The sequence below is a fragment of the Bombus huntii genome, chromosome 1 (assembly GCF_024542735.1).
Source record: "Bombus huntii isolate Logan2020A chromosome 1, iyBomHunt1.1, whole genome shotgun sequence".
NCBI lineage: Eukaryota > Metazoa > Arthropoda > Insecta > Hymenoptera > Apidae > Bombus > Bombus huntii.
In genome coordinates, this window is record NC_066238.1 from 25507176 (window position 1) to 25534963 (window position 27788).

The 27788-nt window shown below is 34.7% G+C and overlaps 1 protein-coding gene across 5 annotated transcripts in view; it reads right to left on the bottom strand.

Annotated features, from left to right (window-relative positions):
- Positions 1–27788, bottom strand: part of LOC126866270 (uncharacterized) — a 95326-nt gene that overhangs the window by 38341 nt on the left and 29197 nt on the right. For 4 of the 5 annotated variants that reach the window (XM_050619679.1, XM_050619664.1, XM_050619672.1 and 1 more), the window contains exons 7-11: positions 27509–27711; positions 26402–26637; positions 10421–10842; positions 2833–8557; positions 1282–1692 (exon numbers count right to left, since the gene is read on the bottom strand). In XM_050619679.1, the coding sequence (XP_050475636.1) occupies positions 1282–1692; positions 2833–8557; positions 10421–10842; positions 26402–26637; positions 27509–27711 (6997 nt within the window). The remainder of the gene's footprint in view (positions 1–1281; positions 1693–2832; positions 8558–10420; positions 10843–26401; positions 26638–27508; positions 27712–27788) is intronic. The other variant, XM_050619655.1, reaches the window with a different exon arrangement.

A 27788-nucleotide genomic window follows, 5' to 3' on the forward strand; every position in this document is an offset into this window, starting at 1 on the left:
AGGGTACATGACACGCTGTATTTAATTTTCAACTCTCGTTAACAACTTTTAACAATTAACAACTAGCGATAAAACTTCATAAAAATTTACAAGTAAAACGTGTTTCGAATTTGTAAAACATTGGAATTGAAAAAAATCCCTAATACATCCAAATAAATTTTCGGCTATAAACCATAAGAAAAATGCTATTACACGATACATTTTGCTTTTCGCTTAGCAAGATATTATGGAGCCAAAAAATACTCTGATAAAAATCATTCTGGTTAGAGTATACTTATCGGCTTATCTTTCGTTCGCGAGTACCCTGTAAATGAATTTTCACTTTAACAGGCAGTCTAGTTTCAACGAAATCGTTTCAGTTCGATACAATTGCTTTCCCACTATAGTGTACATATACCAACATCGATTTCGTACACAGATTTTTATAGTGTTTCTTCTGCTTACGGCTCCTACTAATTACTTAAACGATCGCATATTCATTATCCTAAACCTTTTTAGTTTGTACCCGTGTATTCATTGGTTCATTTACTTTTTCAGTTACCCACCGTTCAGTCTTCTATTAAACTATTCGGTTTCTAGTAGAAATAACAATATTAAATTTAACAATTTTTATCTAATATGTATTTCAATTAATGATTTTGTTGTTATGTTTCGACTATTTCAGGGTTAAGTTTCTTTTTTCGCAAAACGAATTTTTTCTTTATCAATTATTAACAATAGAAACACTTGTTTTCTTGTCTTTACAAAGGAAACGCAATTCACTAAAATTTAAGATCGTATTTTCTGAAAATAAATATTTGATTGTTGCATGTTGTTGTTGTCTGCCTTTTGGCTCGTATAAGCTCAATGTTATAATAAGTATAACATTGCTATATAATTTGATGATAAATCGCGTTTGTAGAACTTATAGAAAGTGAGAATGATATATTTTCGTTAGTCTTTTAATGGTTAGATGAAATTAGGTATGTACAGTCAAAAGTGTTTTATGACAAATCTGACACCAACGGATTTTCGTCTGTTTCGAACACTACAAAATAGTTCGGACGAAAAGAATGAAATAATTTTGAGGTCGTAAAAATGAAATAAATCCTTCTTCTAATGAGAAATGCAAAAGAGTTTGTATGAAAAAGATAGATTTTGCAAATGTGATAGTGATAGACACAGATTATGCAGCAATCCAATACATAAAATCGTTTAATTAGTTAATAATTTGTTAATGTACAATAATTGTCATCTGTATTTTAATCGTAAATCGTGAAGACACATAAAACAGTGACTTACCAGGTGTGAGAGACATAGCCTGTTGCCTCCTCGATCTCGAATTGTCTCGTTTTCCAGCGGAAGACTGAGAGCCCGAAACTTGAAGTCCTGGAGCACTAACCGCACGTTTTGGTCCGCCGATAGCGCCAGAAACGTTGCTGTTTCTAGCAAATCCTGGTGGACGATATCTGGCAGATTTTACACCAGAATGCTGCGGTAGGAAATGATAGACGCTATGTGCTTTGTGCATCGTCGACGAAGACGTAGTTGACGTCGTCGTTAACCCGGCTGGTGCTGTGGAAGCTGGTAAACGCGGTAGAGAATTGGTTGCCGCTGTTATGGCGGATTGCATTCCGCGTGGAAGAGTCGTTGCCCGAGATTCACCCGTATATTCTAGTTCATCTTCGGTGTCCTCGTCACCTGTGGATGTCTCTGTTGATGTATTATTTTGGATTTTAATATGGTTAAGATTTTTAATTGGAAAGTGTTTGAATGAAAATAAAAAATGTATATAAAAGATGAAAGGTGTAAATTGTAGAAGTTGTGATTTGTGAATTGATTACACAATAAGAGCCAATTAACCCTGGAACGGTACAATGTTCTTCTTTAATTGAATTTCACACTTTTTGAACACTAATACTTCATTTATACGAACTTGTCGGCAAACGAATAATTTACGTAACTGAAGGTCATGTAATAGCAATCCACTGACTCGTCGAACAAAAGTGGATTCAACGAAGAAGAAAAAATTTCTTTAATAATTTGATAAAACACTATCGAGTATGTAATTTATGGTTATGAATATAGGAATCTTTACTTAAAATTAAAAGATATTTAATTAGATATATATATACTATATACTATATACTATATATATAGAAAATTGAAATCGAAACTACTGTCTTATAAAGCTTGTCTTACTTTTTAGACAAGATTCAAAATTTTACTGTGTCAAACATCCTCTTTACAATGTTATTCTCCCGTTTGTACTAAACCAAAGTGACTCAATATAATATATTAACCTTCTAAAATATAATCTTCTTTCAAGTTTTATTTATTTACCAAAGATAAGCAGGTGTAAGTGAATAGGCGTATTTACTATCCAAGTCCGGTACACAATCACAAATAGCAAGAGATTTAGTTAGTATATATACAACTGAAAAAGTAATTCCAAACTTTTGTGTGATGTTACTAATTTGAAATTAGCTGTAAATATCCGAAATTACTGCAGACATAGCTATAACATTTAATTGTAATTGATAATAATTCTTTATTTAGATAGGTTCTTGATTAAAATTTTCTGAAGAAACAAAGGAACTTGGGTTTGAATACGCAATGATTTTAAATTGTTGGTCAGTCGCATATGATCAAAAATTGAATATAATCGGTAATAGACTTATCATATTTTTCCCGTGTGGTCTTTATATAATAATGTTAATTCATTAATTGTCTTAATATACTTATATATATATATATATATATATATATATATATATATATATATATTAATTCAATTAATTAATATATAATACTGATTGATGTATTTTTTGTAAAATGATATAAAAAATTTACCAGATTCTCCTCTGGTATTGGCATCAGGAACGGAAGACCTTCTCCTGTTACTCCAGATCCTCTCCTCCACGGATCCTCCGCATCCACTGGCAGCACCTCCACTTCCACCACCAATGGATCCACAACTTCTAACTCTATCCAACTGTTCCCTCGAGAAACTTTTCGGATTGAACAACAGATCTCCGGCACTGCGGCGCTTAGCAGCCATGGCCAAGGCGTTAGCACTAACACTAGCACCGACACTATCTCCGGAACACGCCAGGAGACTCAATTTCGTCCTAGAATCCGCCGCCATTAACGCAGATTCGAAGCTTCCGCGCCAAGAGAATCTTTCGTAATCACTAGCTTCACGTTCTTCGCCCTCTTGTCCAGTTGAAGCTGCTGGATGACTGTTAATTAGCAATAGAGGATCGTGAGACTTCGATCTAGGTAATTGCAAGTGCGTCGACGAAGGAGCATTAGTTGAATCTGATGTAGAATCATCATCTTCTGTAGTTGACGCTGAAGACGGTGTACGATGATGTTGCGTGTAGCGTCTCCAGCTCGAATGATGTTGAACAGCTGGTCCACCTTCAGAAACCTCATGCATTAAAGCAACCAATCGACTACCGATATGGTGCATCACCTTAGCAATTAACGGTGGACTACTATGTGGTGTCGAATTGGCGTCGGAGCTTGCACTATCACCGGCCATTTTCGTGAAACTCTGAACCAGTTTCTGATACACAAATGCGGTATCTTTGCCTAGGCAGGGAGGCTGCACTCCAGTCGGTTCGGTTTTATCTTCCCTCTCCTTATCCAGCATATTATCACCAGACGTGGTATCGAATTTACTGATAATCTGCTGGCAGCTTTGAGAGATCTGTTCCTGCAGTGCTGATCGACGGCCGCCCGCTGCGCCTTCCAAATCGGAGCTAGTATAATCCGAACTGTCGTACGAATCAGACCACGTGTCCTCAGAACTCAAGTATTCAACGATCTCTCGTACTTGTTCGTCTCGAATTCCAGGCACGGTTTTCATCAACCTAGTCAGTTCGTTCTCGAAGTACACCAATTGTGGCGGTTTCGTACGATTTTGAGAACATAGTCTGGCTTTTGCGGAGTAACCAGGTAACCTAGGACTTGGGGCGGGTGAAGCCCCACTTGAGTTTGCGCTGGAGGTGTTCTGATTCTGTCCGTTCGAATTTGCAACCATCGTTTTGAAGAACTGCCTCATTTTTGACATCATTAAGTTTGTTTCCTCGTCGCTGGACCAATTGTTGAAGCTATCCTTCCTCGATAAAGAAGCGTTTGGCAAGTGAGGCAGTGTTGTATGGTTTAGGTGATGATCTACTTTAGCTGCGTTTCCTTTTTCAACTTCGGAGACACCTTCTATGAAGGTTTGACTCGTATCTTGAGCATTCTCACCGATCTCGTTATTAGAACGATCTTTCCCAGTTTCTTGACTGAGTTCCGTACCGGATTGGCCATCGTCAGGTAGTTTCTGGTGTTGTAACAGATCATCGCAGCTTCCTACAAATCCAGAGTCTCGCGATTGTTGTTTCGATCTTTGATTGTAGCTCAGAGACTCTCCCGAACTCATTTGTATATTTCTATTTGAATCGATCAGCGACGCCGATGTTAACGAAGCATTAACAGCAGTCAATGGAGAGGAAGAGGAAGACAGGATACACTCTGGTTGAGGAGTTTTTGCTCTCTCCGAATCTTCCGAATTGATTGCTTCTGCCTCGTTCTCCATCACTACTTCTCCCACCAAAATCATTTCTCTATTCGGTTCTGGCGTTTTGTTTCTGTCATCTGGAACACGTGGACTCTGCGTTCCTAAATTTCTAGGCTTCTTTTTCTTTCGTTTCACGGTATCAAACTGTCCATCGGTTCCAAAGGCTGCAGTTTGACCATCATCCGCTCCATCAGTTTCAGTGGAAGAACCTTCTGATTGGGTTTCTTGTGCATCCTGATTTAAACTCAGATCTTGAAGAGAATTCTGCGAACTCAAGTTCTGTGAACTTTGAGTAAGAGCCAATAAATTGTCCAAAGAGGAGCTGTGCGATCTACCGGTTCCTCTGGCGCGAACCAGTTTCTTTCTTCTCTGCGCTTCGGGACTTGGTCTTCCTTCTGAATCACTGCCTACTGAACCATCTGAGTCACGTCTATCCTGATCAAATCCCAGAAACTCTGATAGAAAGTATTTTTCGAGTCTCGAAGAATTCAAAAATCCTTCTCCAGAATTTGATTTCTCTTGATTCTGTCCATTCCCTGGAGTTTCGTCCTGTCCCAGGGATTCCAAACCTTCGGAATAGATCGACGAAGTCTCCGAAAGACTGTCAACTTCGCGGGAACCCATGCTCGAATTATTACCATCTCCTCCGAGGCCAAAAAAGAAATATTTTTCCAATTCAGAAGCAGATGGAGGTCTTTGTTTCTTGGATGGACTACCTGCAGCCATGCTGGGCTCTGCTTCGCTTTCCTCGCAAGATTCTTCGACGATCGTGTGCAAAGTGAAGTCGATAGCCTGTCTATGGTAACCACGAAGTTCCTCTTCACGATCTCCAAGGTTATTCGCTTCATCCTCGGAGCTTTCTTCGGTGGCTGTCGTAGCACCAGGTTCGTCTTCATCGTGCGAAACTTCTTCTACCCACGAATCATCGTCTGCCAGACCTTCCTCGAGGATCACGACCGCACCGCTGGCGGAATTGTCATCGCAGGACTGCGATGACACACGTGTCCGTATTCCGTCGCGCTGTTCGCCACCCAAACGCTCCTTCGTATCTTCATTTTCCTGTCGACCGCCGATTTTCGTCGCGTTTTTCACCGACACGTCGTCGCTTTCACTAGCACTCCCGACACTCAATCCGCTGTCCACTTCCGCTTCCGAATGATTCGCAGTTACACTAGCCAACCGTTTCACCATCAAGGGTTTCCTCGGACCCTGACCATTCTTACGATGCGGTTGTTCAGACACTGCTTCCAGCGCCAGCTGGAAATACCCAGCTAGACCCTGGCTAGCCGTATGCACTTCATCCGGCTGTAACAAGGTCGTTGTGTCCGAGGTGATCACACTCACTGGCTGATACGAGGCTTCCTGAGTGATCATCACAAGGCTTCTATATTTGTTGCTATTATTGTTGCTGAGATTGTTGTTTTGTATCGTTGGAGGAAATTGTTGACTGATTGAATCCTTCGTCGACGCGGCAGGAGGGAATCCATTCTCCTTTCGAGTAGACGGGCGTCGCTCGACTGAGCGAAACCGTGTCGATCCCCCTTCTATCCCCTCCGCGATTCCAGCGGCGCCACCACCATCGATACTACTACTACATTCACCACCTCTACCGCGAACTTCCACTTCTCCTACCACCTGGCTGGAAGCAGGACTCTCGCCTCTCACCAAACCACCGCTGTCATGCGCACTTTCCGCTTTACCTGCGCTGTCAGTGCTACTCTTGAACATCTCTTGGATCTTGTTGGTTATCATGTCGCCCACGTCAGAGCCCGCTGATTTCAACTCGATTCCATCGTCGTGATTCAGGTCGTTGTCTTCCACCACACCATCTTTGGACTCCAATACCGTCGATTTTCTTGATTTATGTGCAACGGATTGATCATCCTCCGTTGCAATTGTCATCGAATCACTTTCCGTGCAAAAGCTTGCGAGACCTTTGTCGTTCGTATAATCCGACGATTGCTCAACGGTTGTTGCCTCGCGTTGTGCGTTCCATTTCGCTCTGTCCGATGCGGTAACGTCAGGCTCCTCGCAATGATTGTCCTTGACTGTTTTCACGGTGTCGTTGCTTCGTAGATTCTGCTGCCACGGTGCTCTTTCCTCGTTTTTTTTATTCAATCTTGACAGCAGCTCGTTGTTCGTTGCTGAAAAGGAGAACTCGTTGTTCTCAAAAGACGAAGACGCGTTGATGGTCGTGACTTCGTACTCGTGCAGTTCGTCGCTGCTCACCTCGCTGCTTGTTGTATTTGTCTCGTTGCTAGTAAAACTTTCCGACCCTGATGAAACGTTCGTAGTGTTTAAATTCGAATTCAAATCGGCTGGTGCGTCATGCTTCTGATTATCATTGTTGTGATCTACATTCTCCACGGTCATTATATCTGATAAAGTGTTATCGATTTCACGATAATCGCTATTACTTATTTCATTGCAATCAGTACCATTCTCGGCTCCGGGAATTATCAACGGTGTCAAAGCGTGAAATTTCGGGTTCTCTTCGGTATTCTCGACAGACGAACCAGTATCGTTTACCATTTCCTGTCCAGACATTTCTAATGAGTCTGGAATTATATTTAAATCCCAGGTGTCCGTCGATGACAGCTGCGTTTGATTATCTGAATCCGTATTTTCGGTATTAGACGGTATTTGGTCGATTAACATGGATTCGTCAATTCCTGGACTATCCTTTTCTATTTTACCAAACATCTTCTCCTTCGTAATTATTTTTTCTTTTTCTGCAATATTTTCAGTGGTATTGTTGAAAATAGCGGGCTCGATCCTATCAGGATCCAAGGTTTTTATAGACTTTAACTCTATCTGATTTTCTGAACAATCATTGTCGCTTGCAATGTACATTTCTTCAGGCATCTCACGCTGTAATAACGATAGAGATATTCGTTTATCATTACTCATTTCCAAAGTGTGCCTCTTTCCACGAGACTTTCTTTTCTCATTAATGTTGTCCACTCCCTCAAACTTATCATTAGCTTCTGAACTATCATTTTCGCAAATCGACCTTTTCTCTTTCTCTAAATCTTGCTTGTTATTATTTCCTTTATCATTATCATTATTCGTGTCTTCGTAATTCGCATCCTCGCTAAAAAACCGCACATACTGCAAAACCACGGGTTCCTGATCAGGAAGAGCCTTGACCCTCTTCAAGGTGATACCATCCTCAGTAGCAGAATCTGAATCTTCATCCTCGTCTTCGTTATCCTCTATATCGTTATCGCTTGTAAGGGAATCATCGTTAACAACGAAGACTCTCGAGAACCTATGAGAAGAGGAATCTTCTTCCAAATCGCTGCTATCCGCTGAAGATCGACCAGAAGAGCTACCAGAATCATCGTGCTGGAACATTCTTTGTCCCCTTCTGCTCTCGAAGGACACGCTCACGGAATCTAGACAATCCATTTCCTCGCTTTTCTTTGTCTCGTTCGTCTCGTCGTTACTTTCTTGTTCTTCTCCGGCCTTCGATTCGTTTAATTTGCCACATCCATTCGTGGAAGATTGCTCTGCGGTTTTCGATTCATTGCAAACGTCCAACACAGCTTCCTCTATAGATTTTGTCGTACTGCTTACTGCAGCGTCGTCGTTTTTATCTTGGTTGACATGCAAGCTGCTCACTCGTTGACGAAGTTCTTCTGTCGATGGAATGGACGAAGCTTCAATGGTGGAGCCGTATAATGGCGGTGCTAGAATTTGATCAGGTCTAAAAGTACAAGTTGTCGGATCGAAGACACCAGTTAGTCGTGGATCGAGCCTGGTTCCGTGTAGAGGCTGGTTGAATCGTGGATGCCAAGCGAACCAGGGTGTAGCTGGGTCGCCTCTCAACCTCAGTGTTCCTGGTTCCGCGTGAGCATCGTTGTTACGGCTTATCATGGAGGAGGCAGCTGCTGCGAAGTCGCTCGTCCACAGAGATGCTGGAACTGGTACCGGATATGGCACCGGCACGGGGATTGGTACTGGAACTGGTAACACGTTCGCGCTTCGAGAACCTCCACAGGCCTGTGCAAAAGAATAATGAAAAATATAAGATTTTATATATATTTAGATTCGTTTATTTATTTATCATTCTTCTACGCATTGCTTATATAGGTATACATATGTATGTATACCTATCGGCTATAAATATCGATTACATTTATTGAAAAATTTCAATTAATTTTATTTTGAATTCTATTTTACATGATAAAACATGTATGATTCAAATGAAGTAACAATTTATTATAAAATAACTAAAAGATGAAAGCAACGAATAACACTCAATTTATATGAAATATTAATACATGTTTCAATATTTATAGTCAGCAGTGTTTATATTCATTAATATTCGAATAATACTTCTTTACAGATTATTTCATTTGTACTATAAAAGATAGGTAAGAGTTCCTTACTATTGTAATACATACGACACTTTATAAGAACAATCAATACTGTTTTGATTGTATTACTGGTTATAAGTTGTATGTATCTTAAATTGAAATTATTAGAAAAAAAATATGCATTGTCTATTAGAGACGTTCGAATAATTAAGCGATAATATATTTCAAAAATATATTTTCTTTTTATTGAAATTGCAAAATTGTTCACACTTTATATGAGTCGTTATGGCAATATTTTTGCAAAATTTCCGAATATTTAATGTATATTCCGCATGCGATAGCGAGTTCCTATCTCACGTCTATCATGAAACTACGAATTGGAAGAGCACTGGTAGTCATAAAATTGCGTTTAAATAGACACTGGTTGCTTTTACAGATTATTGTCAGATGTCGATAAGAGATAAGAATAGACAAGAAAGTGCAAGGGAATTACATGAAATGATATCGAGCTACTTAAATTTATCTTTATTTTAAAATACAAACACGGAATGAAAGTTACGCAATTAAATTTTTTATAATATACAGCATAATTCGTAATCACATATTTTGCTTCACGTGATAAACAAAATTATTATTGGAAAGATTTGTGGAGAAGTTGAGTCGATCTTAGGACTGATTCAGAAGTAGTTAAATCTCCACAAATCTTTGTTTCGTTGTGAAATTCGAGGTTAACCGAAGGTTACCTTATTATAGATCGAATTCGTCTTTTTAGTGACTACAACATAGTAGTAAAAAATATGAAATATCATTTAAAAAATTCGAGATTGAGAAATTAAAAAAAATTACAATATATTCTTCTCATCAGTCCTCTCGAATACAACAAATGTCATTTGCAACATTTCCTTATAAAGTCATAGATAACGAGTCATTTCAAGTGGTAATTTTTACTGACTCGTCATGTATATATTTTTGGTTTCTATTTTATTATAAATTTCTCACATCATTCACGTTGTAAGTATGTGTATATCTTGTAACCAAGCTATGGATGTTTATGCAGATTGATGTTTTTATGAGTATAACTGAGGAAAGCTAAGCAAAATGCAACGTAAACAAGGATTTATTTCTTCTGTCAGATATTATAACGAGTACTATATTTTTGGTATATTTTATATTTTTGCATGTTGATGCATCATATGCATTTTTGTATTTTTACATTCTTCATAAATGTATAAACATGTGCAGCCTGTTTATAAGGAATATGTGAGACGAGTGATATAACATTTATAATAAGATAATTAGAAAATAAAATTAGCGAAACTTATTCTGTAAAACATGAAATAAAGTAAAATTAGAGTTTTCCGATAAAAACAACGAGTAGGTGACCACCAGTATATCTATATAGATATACAGTCCTCCCATACATCTCACGATATTTTCCTAGTTTATACTTTATCCCTCTCTGACTCAATCTTCGATAAAAAATCTCACATGTAATCGAAAAACTCTTATCTCCCCACCTGAATTCGACTTTTACAAAACGATCTACCTGACAAGCAGTGGAACCACGTCCAGGACAACAGCTCCAGTCCTGGCTGGTGCTAGTTTCTGCGCCCACGTTGCTCGTGCCGATAGTGACAGGTACACCGGCTGGCAGAGGCAAGGATCCGCTCTCAAAGTAATCCCAATCGCAGTCCTCCAAAGATTGCGTGTGGCTGCCAGCACGTGGCAGCCCGTTCAAAAACGAGGAACTCGAGCAACTGCTGTCAGCGTCGTCCTCTTCACGACCAGAAGACGAATCCGAACTGATGAATACCAATCGTCTGTAGTCGACCAATGGCTGATCCTGTGGCTGACTTCCGGTTGGGCTGTGCTGTCTTCCGTCACGCCCGATCACGTGTAGCGTTTGGAAGCTCTGAAGTTCCTCCGCGCAGCAGGTCCTCGCGTGCGATCGTCCCCTTCGTCGAGAACCTTTTGAAAATACACGATGGTTTGCGTATCATTAGTTTACTCGTTGTTCGATAAGTTCCAGATCAAAGAAAAAAGTGCTCCGATATCGTGACTTATCACTGGTATTAGCAATAATTATCGCTATTGATTGAAATGTTATCGCGTAGTGCACACCGTTATAGATCAACCGGTTGCAAAGAATAGAGCTATTGAATACCTGGAATAGAAATCTATGAAAATTTGTCTTTTTAATTGGGACCTTTAAGCAGAATATCGCTATCCTTTCGATAGGAAGAAAGTAAACGAGCATTTTCTGTAAATGGTGGATACAAGTATTTACATGTGTGTGATTATTTCATAGACAAGTGGAAATAAAGATTCATAGGAGAAATATGTAGTGTCTTTGAAAATATATAATATTCGATGCAAAGTATTTTTAATTATTCCGCAAGCAGTTTGTTTTTCCTTTAGTTTGAATTAAATTTTTGCTTTTACTTTCTTTTAAATTAAAACTTGATTTAACATTTTATGCAGTTTGAATTCGCATATCGTGATTTATCACGAATCTTCTTTAAGATTATCCATTAACATACTTAATGAATTAAATTAAAAGTATGTTTTTGAACAGAATATTAATCGTTTTTATCGTACTTACTTTTTCAGAACTCACATGCAAATTTGTCATTTTTTGAAATAATAATGCGTTAACACATAAATTTATTTAAAACATTGCTAAAATTGTGTGCACGTATAAATATAATTATTTTATGTTGATTAAACTTTGAATACTTTTGAATACTTTGAATACTTTTTTACACATTTTATTACGGGACAATGTTACGATTGAATAAATACTTCTATACTTCCAGAAAAAATGTATATCCTATTTATGTACTTAATAAATCGAATTAATATAGCGAAAGACATCTTTGTAAAAGACTTATTTGTAATCTACTTGTGACTAGGACATCGATTGCTTAGTGGAAATAATTAATTTATTAAAATCGAGTTAGTCCATTTGATTGTTTTACCATAAGGTGTATCGACAAGTGAGGGTCCTAAATAGATATTTCATGAAGGTAACGAACGAATTACTCTTAGCCGCTAATGAGCCGCAGGCGGTATGGTAGCATGACTCAGAGGTTGTGCTATTGGCAATTATATATGTGACGAAATAAACAATGATTAAAACGAAAGGTTCAGCCATTTATTGGAAATCATATTACTTTCCCCTCATTACTATATTGTTTATAGCATAATAGTATATAGTATAACGTAAGTTTTTAATGAAGGAAAGGTAAAATGATTTCGAGTAGATGGGTGAACCTTCTTTTTAATCTCTATTCGTTTCGTCACATGTGTAATAGCCAATAGCACAACCTCTGAATCATATTCTCATGTTTACAACACGATCGTTGACTAGTATTTATTTTTTACTTGACGCATGATTTTTCCATAACAAACGAATTGTACGAAAACAATTCTGGTACGTTCAAAATATGTGAATTGAAATATGGTTTGTAAGATCGATGAATTTGTTCCTTTATGCTCTGAAAGGATATCAAACAAAAGATATAAGGTACTATGAAAAAAAAAAAAAAATAATCTTGAAAGGTATAACGACGTTGATAAAACGAATTAGTCTATAATACGTGTGCCACAGAACCAAACAATTTATCCCTGTACCGTTTTTTCACATTATTAATCATTATCGAGATATAGCTTTGTAACAGATACTCTGAGATAAGAAACTCTGTATACAGGGTGGTTGGTAACTGGTGGTACAAGCGGAAAGGGGGTGATTCTACACCAAAAAAAAGTCCAAAATATAGAATAAAAATTTTTTTTTTTAATTTTTCCATCGAGACAACGATCTACAGTGAGATCCGTTATAACGAGACGTGATAAAGTGCACGCGTACCGAGCGGAAATTCAAAGTCGATTTTCTCGAAAACGAAGCCTCAAACGAAAAATTGTTATTCTATATTTTCGACTTCTTTTTTCGCGTAGAATCATCCCCTTTCCGTTTGTATCACCAGTTACCAACCACCCTGTATATTCTACTTTTAATTATACTAGAAATATAATTATTTGCTGTTTATTAAAAATTATTTTCATTATTATAAACATATTGTATTTTTTGCTTATTAAATGTTTCTTTTAGCAAAACAGACTAAATACTTTACAGTATAATCTTAATTTTTGTTCTCAATGTTCCCTTATAATTTGCTCCTTGATGCTTAACTAATACATAGTAAAGTGTAACATGGGTTGTAGCTCAGGAACAAGAAGTGATCGGCTTTTCGGAAAAGTTCCTGTATTCCTCCAGATCGAGAAGTTGGACTCGTATTGTTACATATTTCTAAAGTACCGTTTGGATATATCAAATTTGTGTAAATTCTAGAGGACACGCTGTTTATTACTCTCCTAATATTTTAAAATTCCCAGTCAAAAATATTCTTTCTTTGCGATTGCGCTACAAGTTTACCGACGAAGACCTCATACTGTTTTGTGTGTTCCGAACGGAACAATAATAAATATAATATGTTTGATACACAATTATTCCAACTACATATCGCGTTTATTAGGTGTCACTTAATATAGTGAATTGCAAAAATACTAAAACATGATAGGAGACTGAATGAAATAAATTCGTTTAACCGAATACGTTTTCTTGTTCCCTTTCACTGAAGATAGCTCCTTCTCGATTCTGTCGTTTATGCTCATGGAATAATGTTTATAAAAATCACAATACCAATTAAAGATCTATGTTTATCTGGTTGTAAAAGTTATTTTCATTGAGATAATTATCTTGCTCCATACCAAGGAAAGCAAGTTATTAACGAATGAACCGAAGAAGAACTAAAATATAGGATCTGTTTCCTTGAATTATAAAATAGATTCACTTCATGTCCAAAAATTTAAATCAAACGTTATAACTGCAAATTTTTTTTAAACACATCGATCTGTTCTAAGAGCGATAAAACTATAATTATAAAACCTATAATTATAAAACCTATAATTATAAAACCTATAATAATTATAAACAGTTACCTAATTTAAAAGAAATTTTAGAAACTAATCTCTTTCTCCGAGTTTTAATAAAAAAATAAATTTCCTTTTAATACAAAATAACAAGAACTAAAAACTAGTTGCACTTACATCAAGATAGACAAATTTCTAAGTTTTTAACATTGTATCTCAGAGAATGAAATCTCGTAATTTTCCAGAAACTCACTAAATCCATATTTGTTTAAATTTCTTAGACCACGATCCTCTATATCGATCGTCGCGATTGCAACTTCGCACAATCCACGTAACACTAGGATAGACATAACCGGTGCATGTATGTGTTTTTATTTTATTTCTTGATTTCTCACAATAGATAAAGACGACACCGTGGAGGTGGTGATTGACGCGACGAGAGACAACAAGAAGAACTGAACATTGTTGTACACTGCTGACACATTCAGTGTCCGCTTTTTACGCACTGATGAATTACCTGGTCAATGGCACGAATTAATATTTGTCCACGTGCATATGATTCTCCACGTCCTGTGACCATGTTCAGATTCCAACATGAATGCTTGCGTTCAGATCCGCGTACATGAGACACCAGAACATGGAAACAATTACGAGGAAATAAAGGAACAATAAGGAGCAAAGAAGAAAGGAAGAGGCAAGCGTCGTAAATGAATTATGAATGGATATGGATGTGAGAATGAAAAGCAGATCATTCGAACCTCTAATGGTAGTTAACAACGAAGAAAAACGCATTGGACTTGCTGACACTGGTTGAGAAACTCGCGAGTACGACATTTCTCATTGGTGGAAATGTAAATGACCGTCTAAGGTATTCCTGCGAATCGTGTGCTAAATTTAGCGCTACATCTTGTTGCTATATCGTTGGCAATTTATGAATGATCGAAAATATGTAATTTTAGTTGTTTTAATAATGGACGAAGTAAAAGATATCTTGGAATGAATCTTTATATGATTTGAACGAAGACTTATTATTTTGAATTTCGGAGTGATGGACGAATTAATAGAAAAATGTAAGCAAAATGCAATTAGAAGGCGCTCGGTAAGACTGATATTTTTTCTCATCGGTAGCAATAATACACTGAAAATAGCCTACTTTTGTGGAATAAAGAATAACTTGCTATGTTACCTCTCCCCACGTGCGTTTATATGTTACAATTAATTCCCTCTATCTCCGCATTCCATCTTTTTCCGCTCCGAATTTTGCTAGGTCGTTAAAAATCTTCCAAGATAGAACGCGTTACACTAAAATTGTCGACAATTCTCCGTCGTATTCATTATTTGCTTAATCTCATGCACCGTGATCATACGAATTCTAAATAGTATCGCATAAGATTACATGTATACTAATTGAGTCTTTTTTACTGCTTCAACTCGGTGAATGTTATCCTACCACTGAGAACATTACCTTAACCCTCGATGATATATTGCTGCATAGTAGGTAAACCACAAGAGTTTAATCGCAGTAAAAGAAAATGTAGAAAATTGCTATTGCCCCCGCGTAACGCGATTTGGAAAATAACAATGAGAGTGAAATGGTTAAGGAAATAAAGCGAAAGAAATATTTGAACATGCAAATATGAACGGATTCGTATAACGCGGGATATAATTATCTTTGACTTTACAGATTACACAGGACCCCACTATACTTAATTTTAATGTGAGTTTTATATTCTGTGTTTTACGCGACGAAAATTATGTAAATGAAATTTATTGCGCAGAGTATAAAATACGAATTAGAATTATTCTAAAAGATATATAATGATATACCTAATTATATCATTATTGTATTAACCTTACTACGATCTTTGAATTATCCTCTGTGTACTGCTCTCATTTGAATATATAGAAAGATTTTTAAAGGCAATCTTTATGCTTAAAATTGAAAAGAAAAATCACACACATCAGTTTTGATCTTTTTATAGTTTTCGTAAACTAAAGTAATTTATTAAGAATAGAGAAACAATATTGGATAAAAAAATAATCCAAACAACGCCATAGGATGAAGTTACAAAAATTAAATATTACACTAGTCCAATATATTATCCTATTTGAAATCGAAATTAAAAATATCTCAAAATTTCCTAAACCAAACTTAAATGTAACCCGAGCTATCGAGACTATCAAGGGCGCGATAATATCAGTTAACAATTAAGAACGTTCAAGGACTCGCAATTTTTAATTTGACGCATCCAAAACGGAAAGTAAGTAGTCCTGAACAAAAGAAGCTTTAAAGAAACGCGACGCTATAAAAATCCTTTCGTTCGAGGCTATCAAATTTAAGTCCACGTAAATCCAATCTATACACGGTGTCGAAAAATTACAAAAAATCTTCAAGAGTCGCCAAACTAACAGTAAATATTAATCACGTATTACATGTAAGTACCGATGCTGGTCGTACCAGGCAAGATCGTGTGGAATCACGAGTATTACTCTGTTTACAATTCCCTGGGCGTTAATTCTCGTTGTCAGGGGCTTCTTCGGCCGCTGGTTTCCCTTGCAACGATCGGTGGTGATCCGGCGTTGCGCACCTGTGTCACACACTAATCAAGTTCACGAACTTTTGTCACAGAACTGTTTGGAAAGTTCGCGAGGACCGATGGCAACGTACCACGATAGAAACCATTACGGACTCTCGGGTTTTCGTCATCGTTTCGAGGCAAACGATACACTGTCAAAGAAAGCACTAGCGATTCGCGTGGGCTACCGCCGCTAAACTGAGAGCGTTTGTACCGTGAGCCGTGAGGCACACCTGAATCCCACAGCATCGGTCACTACCTTACTACGGCACCGAACAATCTCTATAGTGGCGTCGTTATAGTGTATATTATATGTACACCGGGTGGTGCGTAGCGAATGTAGCTGGAACAACATTCGCTCGACCGTGGCATCCGCGTCCGTGAAGAGCGACGATAATAATGCCCCACAGTTGACAGCCGCGATTAATACGCCGCTGCTTTTATCTCATTTACCTTGACCAACACCGAATAACTAACTAAACCGAGGAAAAGAAAAAAAAAGCAGCTTTAGAGTTGGAGTTTAGTTTGAGCAATCGCGATTGATATCGATGGTATATGATTGACTAGTATTTTTTGACTGTCTCATTGCAAGAGCTTGTAAAAATGTACGAGAAGGAATAAAATTAGGGGATAATGAATTCAATTGCGTCTTCTTAACTTTGATTTCTTATGTAATGGATAATTTAGTACTCAGTCTGAGAATATTTATATATACATTTATGGTAAAATGTAACTTAAAAATGAAAAAAAAACGATTTTAATTTACTACTCAAAAATGCACACAATACGTATAATAGTACAAATATATGAAACGTCGAAAGTAAAGTACTTGTTATAATATTTAGTAACATTTATCTTTCCTTTCTTTAATTATGTTTTCTCAAAAATATGAAATTATATAATATCTGCAGTCCAGTAATATTTTACGTTTTTACTTTTGTTAGAAAAATAGAAATCAATAATTGTTCTGATTAGATTGCTTAGTATTGCATTAGTATTGCATTGGCGTAATGATATAGCACTAGAATATATAGAATATATAGATATATTTAAATATAGCTATACAGATGTATTTTTAAGTTATGCAGCGTCGTAGAAGGTTAATTATATCGCGTCGTTCATTTAATTGAAATCAAGATTATAAATTATCAATCTTGTTTAAAAGGTAAAAAAGTTTTGACAGTAATTCCAATTCCAATTTTTTATGTAATATTTGATTCAGGTGTAAATATGCATATTTAATTAAGTCTTCTTCAATTTTGGGCAAAAGATGGAATAAGACAACCATATTTCGCAATAGTAAGTCCGCTTGCAATATCTCTAATTTTGATATCCTGTACAATATTTAAAATGTAAATTAATACAGCGACGTTATATTTAATTTAGTAGAAAAACAGTTTAAATATTACACGTCGCATTTTAATTTTTGGCTCAATATCAATTATTGGAAACAATAATGAAAATAACCTTGGCGTTATATAGAAAACAAAATAAAATATTTATTATAGACTACTTAAACGATAACAAATAATTTTGCAAGTGTCATTTTCAATTTTACTTCCTTATTTATCTTTACAATATATTTAAATTCTTATTTATTTTATACAGAACGGTATATTTATATTACAGTTTATATTATAGCACGGTTAGATAAAGAAGTACATAAATCCATCTGTAACAATTCGAGAATGTTTAAGACACTGTATAAAAATTTTAGTTTCACTTGTTATCTTTTTCTTTGCCATACGAATAAACACAATAAAAATCTTCCCAATGTAACTTTCAAAATCAAGCAAAATCCTTGAAATTTTGATTTAAATATACTTGCACAGAATAAAAATGTGCAACATGCAATTACAATGCACATGAAATGGAAAGAAAAAGGTAGAAGTTCACGAATTCCTCCAATCTTACATCTCTGCAAAGAAAATCTCAAAAGAAGATCAAATTCCTCGAAATAATAAATTAAACGCAAAATATAATTACAAAAGTTACGAAGCAAAAAGAAATAAAAAAAGAGACGTAAAAACCTACTAGGAGCGTAGAAGACAAAAATTCTACAAAGGACAGTTTCCGAGATCTTCTGTCTACGCAAAGAAAATCTCTAGAAATTCAAATTTAAGCAGAAAATAAGAACGTATAGCGTATAATTATAATACGTAGAAAATAAAGAGAAAGAATGTAAGAATTTATGAAATATGCAGAAAGCAAACAAAAATGTTAGCAACGACGGCGACTCTACGATGAGTTCGTGACACCTTGTATAAGCGTCGCAGGTGAGCGGACTATAGTGCGATACAGAGAACGTTGTTATACTATTATTTCTATGCTGTTTCCCTCAGCCCCGCTTCGCTTCGTCTCACCTGCTCGCTCGCTTGCTTCTCCCGCGCTCAAAAGCCAGCTCTCCACGTTTCTACGTGTACGTACACACGTATATATATATATTACAAAACAAAAATTTGCGTCTGCCGCACGAAAGGAAACAATCGAGACACCGGGTTTCCTCCTATTCCTTGTAACCGACAGAAGCATTATCCGATGGTGCTGTTAATTAATTAAAAGCGGATTATAAGTGGGCGTATTGTTCTCACGTTTTCAGGCAAAGTCTGTTTTCAGACGAACGTGTTCTATGATAATATTATATTATCAGAATTTTCCTAATTATACGAGTTCCCTTCGATGAAATCGTGGTAAACCGTTTTATAGTCAATGCCGTCGTCTGAACCCTGATGAGACGCTGTTGTGATTTTTCGGAGAATGATGAGAAAGAAGTGCAAGGAATTATAGATACGATAATTGTACGTACAATTATACATAATTATATATATCATTATATAAAATAATTAAACGTAATAATGATATATAATATTAAAATAATAGTTATATTTATAACGGAGAAGTAAGGGTAATGTACATAGGATAATAAAGTAATGGATAATAAATTAATTTTATAGTGTTTTATGTGATGCCATTTTGGTACGGTCCAAGAAGAACTATTGAAATACGAAAATTTATTAGAATATATTAAAATGCAAGCATAATAAATCATTTTATAATCGATATGTACATTATTTATTGCTATATATTATAAATAAATCTTACGTACTACTCAGGATTTCATTGAAACACGGAAAAAGAAATTATAGCGAACTTTTTGATATAATATAACATATATTATATGTATATATTAATATTGCCTGATTTAGCAAATCTTATTCTTTTATGGGAAAAGTACAACTACAGCTTTGTTGACGTCGAATGGATAATGCAGGCATAGAATGATAGTAGTATTACGTATTTCAGATAATTGGACAATACGTATCTTGTATTCTTACGTAAGATATTTCAAAGAAACAGTCAGATATGAATATAGAAAACATGATCAATAAATGTATTGAAATAAATACCATACAAACATTCTATGGTTTAATGAAGTTAACCTTGTGTTTTGGTACTAGTTTAGAGAAGCTATTGTAACAACGAAATATAGAGAATCATAATGAATGCCTTGAAATATATTAGATGCAATATGCACAATAAACCATCCTATGATGTGGATTATATCTCATATTATTTTATATAATAATATTATCATATATTTCAAAGAAATGACAAAAGAAAAAATATGGGAGAAATCTGCGATGAATGATACGATAAAATAAGTTCATACGAATCGAATAAATGAACTTACGTTTAATGACATTATTTTATCTGTGATACCGCTTTGTCATGTTTTCAGGAAAATTCCGTAACAAAGAGGTAGAAAGAGTCGCAACGTACATCTCAAAATATACCTAGTTGTTACAGTGCAAATAGACACAATAACAGTATGCGATTCTACAGCTAAAGGCACTATTTCTTATTTTCACATGAAATTTTCTACAGAGCCAATTGAAAGAAAGAAATCGAAGAAATCAGAGCCAATGACTCGGAATAAATTATAATGAGGCGAAGAAAGAAACGAGGGACGCAATGACACTTTAACTCGTGATATAATCGCTGATCTACTTTTTCTCAATGAAACTGCATAAAATCCTAGAGTCCCAGATTCGTTTCTATTTAGTTTCTTTTTCTCTTTTCGTTTCAAAGAACATCCATTTAAATCGAAAAGAAGATTCCTCTGCGTGATTTTCAAGAAATTCTGTACATTGAACACGCGACTACCTTCGTGGCTAGGCTAGCCTATCCACAGAAAATAGAGAAAAACAGCGATCCCGGCGTAGAAGAGCAAGAAATACATGGACACGAAGACCGTGATTAATAGTTGGCATATTCTTCTCACATCCATGTTTGCAGGATGTTCGTCCCTCCAGATAGGATGGATATCTCACACCGTGAAACGCGTGATTTGCATTCAACTCGGCCGTTTGTTCGTGCTTATATCATGCGAACTCGGGGACGAAAAGCATAGGAACAACGGGACGTGGATTTTGTTTCGAGTACGTTGAATTTTTCTCCATTATCGATCGAAAATTGTAATTAACAGTTAAACTTAAAAATGTTTCTATATGTCTTTTCAGCGTGCGCGTTTGTTATTTTAAACTCTCGTACAGATATAACAATTCTATTTTAAAAAAAGAGAGAATTAAACATATTTAATATAATTTTATTTCATTCACACAATTAAACCTCAAATTTTCAAATATCTTACGTATTTCGTTTCAGGCAATTTTAATTTCAGAAATCATATTTTATTAAAAAAGACGATATTCTTTTGTTATTGAAATTAAATAAATTTCAATTTAACATCGAAAGATTCTATTGCTCGCTGGACAATTTAGTAAGTGGTCGTTTCGAGCGAGTATCTGTTATTTCAGATCGCGTGTTTATATATGTTACGTATCTTTTGCACGTTCACTGACAGGGACGGCGAGTAACATTTTTCTTATCAACAATTTCGTGTTTGAACTCTGATACGGAAACGATACCGCACTGGCTACGCTGATAATACTGTCCTGGCGTTCGCGGGTTTCAGAGAGAACTCCGACTGGTTTCATACGGGCTAGTATGCCAATGGTTTCGATAATCGATAGGCTTATTGAAATACAAAACCGTGGTGATGTTGCTGGCAGACACGTCGGTAATGTGTGTTTTTAGTTATGTGGAATGGGTATACGGAAAAGATATTTCAAAGTTTGTATACATTTGAATGAATGAAATAAACTTGAAATTAAACTCTAAATTCTTCCCCAAGGTAGCATTCTTATATCTGTACAATATTTTAAAATAATGAACGTACATATTGGGAAGTTTGAAATTTAATTGTTCAGTAAACGAAATTTTTCAAATTTTTTAACAATATAATTTTTATATTTACATAATGAAGGGACGTGGTTATTTAAAACTTGGACTGTTAAGCGTTTTATACACGAAACAACATTTATTCGCGACATAAAGCTCAGATTAAAAAGGAGAAAAAATTTATTAAATTGTTTTAGGGTAGAATTGTTTATGATCTTATATCTGTATAGGAATACTGAGCAATAGATACACATATAAAGTATTAACAACCTTGTAGTTAATGCGACGTTAAATTGCAAGTAAACAAAACTTTTTAAAAGCTATTAGAACTATCACTTCAAAGGCAGATAATATTAAAAAATTAGAATTAAATTTCCAACATAATTTATTCAATTCTTTATTTTCTCTTATGAGATCCTTTTACAGAAGGCTACTTAATTTTCTTTTTTAGTCAAATTTCTTGTTCATAGAGGAGACTCTATTAAAGTCTAAAATGAGCAAAGATAGATTGTAAGTCAATGCAATTGTATAAAGCCGTTAGGAGAATTGACGCGTGTTACTCCACATGGGTCGTAAAGCACAGTTTCGAAGCCACCGAGAGATAATGTTTCTACTTTCGTTAAAATTCCTATCTAAGTATTACACCGATATCTTTCACATGATCGTAATTCGTTAGAAGTATGTTATAATATCACGGATTAGGACATACATTCACAAACATAATCAGTTCTATTTCGACTTACATATTAATGCCGTTGATTCAAGTACAATGTTGGAACAAAAGGATCAAAGTTTCATTTACATTCATGTTGATCCTGCATGTATCATACTTCTTGTATGCTGCATAATAATACATACATCGTCGTCCATAAATATTTGAATAATTCGATCGACTCGTAGTACTAATATCTGAATTCGATAAAATTATGTAAATTCACGATGCATTAATAATTAAAAATAACACTTATTTCTGTATGAAATTAGTACATTATAAAAAATTACCTATTAAGAGAACTAATGTATTTGTGTATTATTAAAGATCATGCTAAAGGTACTTACATATTATAGGAATATTATTTTCTATTACTATAGTTTATATGTATACATTTTGAATTTTAAATTTACTGTATATACAGGGTGGTTGGTAACTGGTGGTACAAGCGGAAAAGGGGGTGATTCTACGCGAAAAAAGAAGTGGAAGATATAGAATAACAATTTTTCGTTTGAGGCTTTGTTTTCGAGAAAATCGACTTTGAATTTCCGCTCGGTACGCGTGCACTTTATCGCGTCTCGTTATAACGGATCTCACTGTAGATCGTTGTCTCGATGGAAAAATTAAAAAAAAAATTTTTATTCTATATTTTCGACTTCTTTTTTCGCATAGAATCACCCCCTTTCCGCTTGTACCACCACTTACCAACCACCCAGTATATTATAAAATTTTACGATATACTATATAATTTACTAAACATTGTTTTTATGGTAGTTTAAAATAGTATTATAAATTGTGATAGGATTTATAGTGAAAACAATTAAATTTGTTATAGATATTGATTTTTACACTTTATCTAATTTTGCGGTATAATATAGAACACATCTTTACTATACCGTACCGTGAATAATTATAAACTCAACCCTATTTTTAGATTTTTCATAATATTAAAACAAAAATTGACAAAATCGTTTATACAATTACATATAATATAAAACAAAATTGAAGATACAACAAACAAAAATTTTCTTCTTTTGGAGTCTAGGAAAAATTAAATTTTCTCTCACAATTGCGTTTCTGACTGTGAACAAGTATAAACTCAATGTTAACGTTGTTACGTTTTCGTCTAACATTTAGCGGATTTTCCTTTATTTTTTATTTCTTCTGTTAATTTGTTAGATATACTGTGCATTATCTTATTTAAAGTTTCATTTTGAGTATCCGGCCACACGGATTTTATTTTTTTTTAATGATGTTTTCCATAGGTGGCTTCCCCTGATCGTAAACTTTTGCTGCTAAAATTCTCCACAGGTTCTCGGTCGAATTGAGTCTCGATGCTAGCCACGGTAATAATGAAATTTCCAAAATCTTGAAACCACATTTTTCTAGCGGTAACTGTATGAATAAGAGCATTATCTCGCTGAAGAATGCCTTTTTGGTTTCAATCTCTGTTATGACGGGCAATAATCCGTCATGTAATATCTCCTGATTTCCTATAGCATCCAATTTGAGGTGTTTGAGTCTATAATTATTCACAGCACTGTATATTTACTATTTGTTGTAGAAAGTTTGGCAATTATTTGTATAATAACTATTAAAAATAAATTTAATCGAATCATAACATTTCATTGTGCGGTATACTAACTACAATGGTTATGAAGAATAAACTCATTGTGATATTCTGACTTAATAGACTACAGATTTTTATGAAAATCTATGTTTTTATGGACACGGCTAAAGAAATAGAAGATTTATTTTACTTATTAACCTACTAACTTGTTAACCGTGACGTCCATTAATCAGATTTATTGATAAAAGTAAAAACAAATCAACTTCAGTTAAGTCAGTTTTAGACATTGCAAATGTAAATGCGATGTAATATGATACAACGTATTTGTAGCAAAATTAAAACTACGCGTGAAAAGATAGGTATCTTTAAATAGGTACATAAATTACTACTCGAATGACGAGTTAAATCGTTTCTCTTGATTGACAGATTAAAATTCTAATGAATACCCTATTCTTCATATCTTATACGCTTTTGTATATTAAATATATTTTTATATCTTCAAATTTTGTATAAATGTATAAAAATCCACAGACTACTAGTTGAAGGTTATATGAAGAAACAAAAAAAAAAAAAGAAAAAATATGATATCGATAATATACAATTAATTAACAGTGTTCTGCACTTTAAAGTTCTATAAAACTGAGAAAATGCTACTTATAATATTTTACCCTGTGGTCTTCGATTAGAATACATCTTTGAATGTTAACGTACAGGGTATTTAAAAATATATGTTATGGCTCTGGCAGATGATTCTATACCCTCGGATCAATTTCAAAGCCAAATTTTGTTATTACATCGTATAGTTCTCGTCACGAGGAACAAAAGTCTCAAAGCAAGCATGAATTTCAAATCGTCATATTACGTTTGAAGGTGTAGAATCATCTGTCAAAGACATGACGTAATTTTTGAACACCCTGTATGTAAAAGACTCGAATAGGGGGGAAACAGGCACGAAAGCGAAATGTTACTTGCTGCTACGATAGTTAGTATGAACTGCGACTATTAGTTATGGTTATGCCTTTTAAGAAGCTATAGAATACAAATATGAACAAATCGCTACCGATTTCGCGTTCAAGTACCGATAGCGTTTCTCTGTGTCGTTCTTCTGGTTTATAGCATCCCTTAACAGTCTGTTATGATTGATGAAATTGAAGAAAATTCGGCAAATTATACGTCCTATGTAATATCGATTTATACAGGGTGGTGGGTAACTGGTGGTACAAGCGGAAAGGGGGTGATTCTACGCGAAAAAGAAGTCGAAAATATAGAATAAAAATTTTTTTTTTAATTTTTCCATCAAGACAATGATATACAGTGAGATCCGTTATAACAAGACGTGATAAAGTGCACGCGTACCCAGCGAAAATTCAAAGTCGATTTTCTCGAAAACAAAGCTTCAAACGAAAAATTTTTATTGTATATTTTCGACTTCCTTTTTCGCGTAGAATCACCCCCTTCCCGCTTGTACCACCAGTTACCAACCACCCTGTATACCCGATTGTTCGCTAAAAGATTATTGTTGACAATCGCGAGAAAATAGTCTGCTGTTTAGATTCAAAGTGCAATTCTTTTCAATTATAGAGACATGAATTGTTTCGCGCATTGTTTGCGTTGCAAAGATTTCATCGTTGTTTCTTCTTCTTCATCGTTACGTATTCTTTCGTTTGTTTCTTTGTTAGTGAATTTTGCTTACTGCACAACAAGAAACATGATGTTGTGCTCGAAATCATTGACTACTGGTAGAATTTATTGTTATAACACGACAATCGAAAGAAAATAATTGGTAACTCATTAGAATTGAATGTAAGTTCTATTTTTATAATAAATGTATTTAAAATTCTACATATTATTTGGAGACTATCTACGAAAATATTTCTTAATAAAATAATGGTTTATTAGAATATCAAATCAATTGACTTGTATAATTTATTTTAATATAAATGGATTTAAATTGAGGAAATTATTATCAATATAAAACACTGAGTTAACCATGAGAAGCTATATTAAAATTAAAAATTAATTTTATTAAATTTTCATTTTGTTCTGCATACACTTGTCTAAAATATTTCAATATATCTTATCGCAAAACAAAGTAAAACATATATGTATATTCTGGAGAATGCTACAGAATGAATCTGTATCTTTATTTTATTAATTTCATTCCATTAACGACTAGTATTTTATTAATATATTTATCAACTATTAATTGTTTATATATAATTATTTATTCAATATGTGATATTCAAATATTTTAGTAATATGTAATAATACTTTTCAATTATTATGTATAAACTTCACTTGATATTCGTAATTATCTATGTTTTAAGTTGTCTGGAATATATTACAAAAATAAGTGAAGATGCAAAAAATATATTACATATTTGCACAAATAATCATATGTAGAATGTATTTGCTGTTATGCGTGCACAACGGGATTAAAAATTAGGTTAGTATAATACAGGTAATGAAAATAAATAAAAGATCATGTTTACATACCTTGAGCGTCAAACTGTCGCCTTCTACGAAGCATGCTTCTTCCTTGAGATGAAATGGGACCTGTTCTCCCATGATTATCGTCGTGAGGATCATCTTCACCTGCACTTGTTGCGCTATCACGTTGCACTACTTCATCACTTCCGATCGTCGACGGAACCGCACTACTTCCGTTTCCACCGAAAAACTTCACTTTCCTAGCCAGTTCCACGTATCCATGAAGACCAGTTTCACTTAATCTAATCGGGAAGAAGAAACAAAATAAAAGTATTACAGAAAATCTAAAAAATATATTAAGATAATTAATATATTAATTATCGAAATAAGTAATACTTATTTAATGTTATTTTTAACGAGTGTTTTATATTAATATTAATAATATTATTACTAATTCAATAAATATAAAACTATGTGTTATGACTTACAAAGTAATTCGATTAGTCGAAGCACAATATCAGGTTTTGTTGGAAATGAAAATTATAAAAATAATTTTTTCACTGTTTGATAAGTTGTCTTATAACACGATTTTCACAGATATTCTTGATACACTTTTCTTTCAAATGAAATCTTAACAATAAAGATACTAATTTTTCAACTGTAGATACATGTAACATTATCTCTATCTAAATACGATATGGAAATAGTTTAATATTAAAATAATAGTAATTTAATGTTAAAATAGAAAATTTGAGAAACTCAAGTATGTATTGAGAAAAGCAATAAATTTGTATCAACATTGCTTTTACCTTTTTACACAAAATAATGAAAAGTTGCATGTCTCTCAAATATCAACAACTTTATAAAGCGAAATTCTACGGTTCAGCTTTCTTTTATTCAAAGCAAAGACAAAAGATTCAAAGAAAATGTGCTAGACTTAAAAATCTGGCACTTCAGACGTAGAACTACGTTTCACCGCAATTATTGAAATTCTTTTCACTGGTTCGATTTCTAATTCATGTATAAGAGTGGAAATTTCCGCCACTACTTGCTAATGATCGATTATTCCGGTAGTAAATAGTTGATTATTCGAAGTGCGTGTTAGATACGGTAAATTAAGTGGTAAATTAAATTTCGCGACTTGAAGCGTCGCGTGATTCAATTTACACACACCTGACACTCTCGCTACCGCTGCTCTCGTATCTAGTGCTATTAGATTCCCTTCTGGTCCTTGTAATCGCATCTCGTATTCTTTGGGAAGCGGAGCACGAGTCACCCGTTTTCCGTGGAAGTGCAGGAGTTGGTTCGCTCTCACTCTCCCTTGGGCTGTATCTCGACGATCTAGTGCTCAGTGGACTTGCTTCCGGAGATAAGTGCTGTAAGGAATTCAGTATTTGTTTGTATTTCTACTATATTGTAGTATAACAAATAATAGAAAAGTCTATAAAAGAAA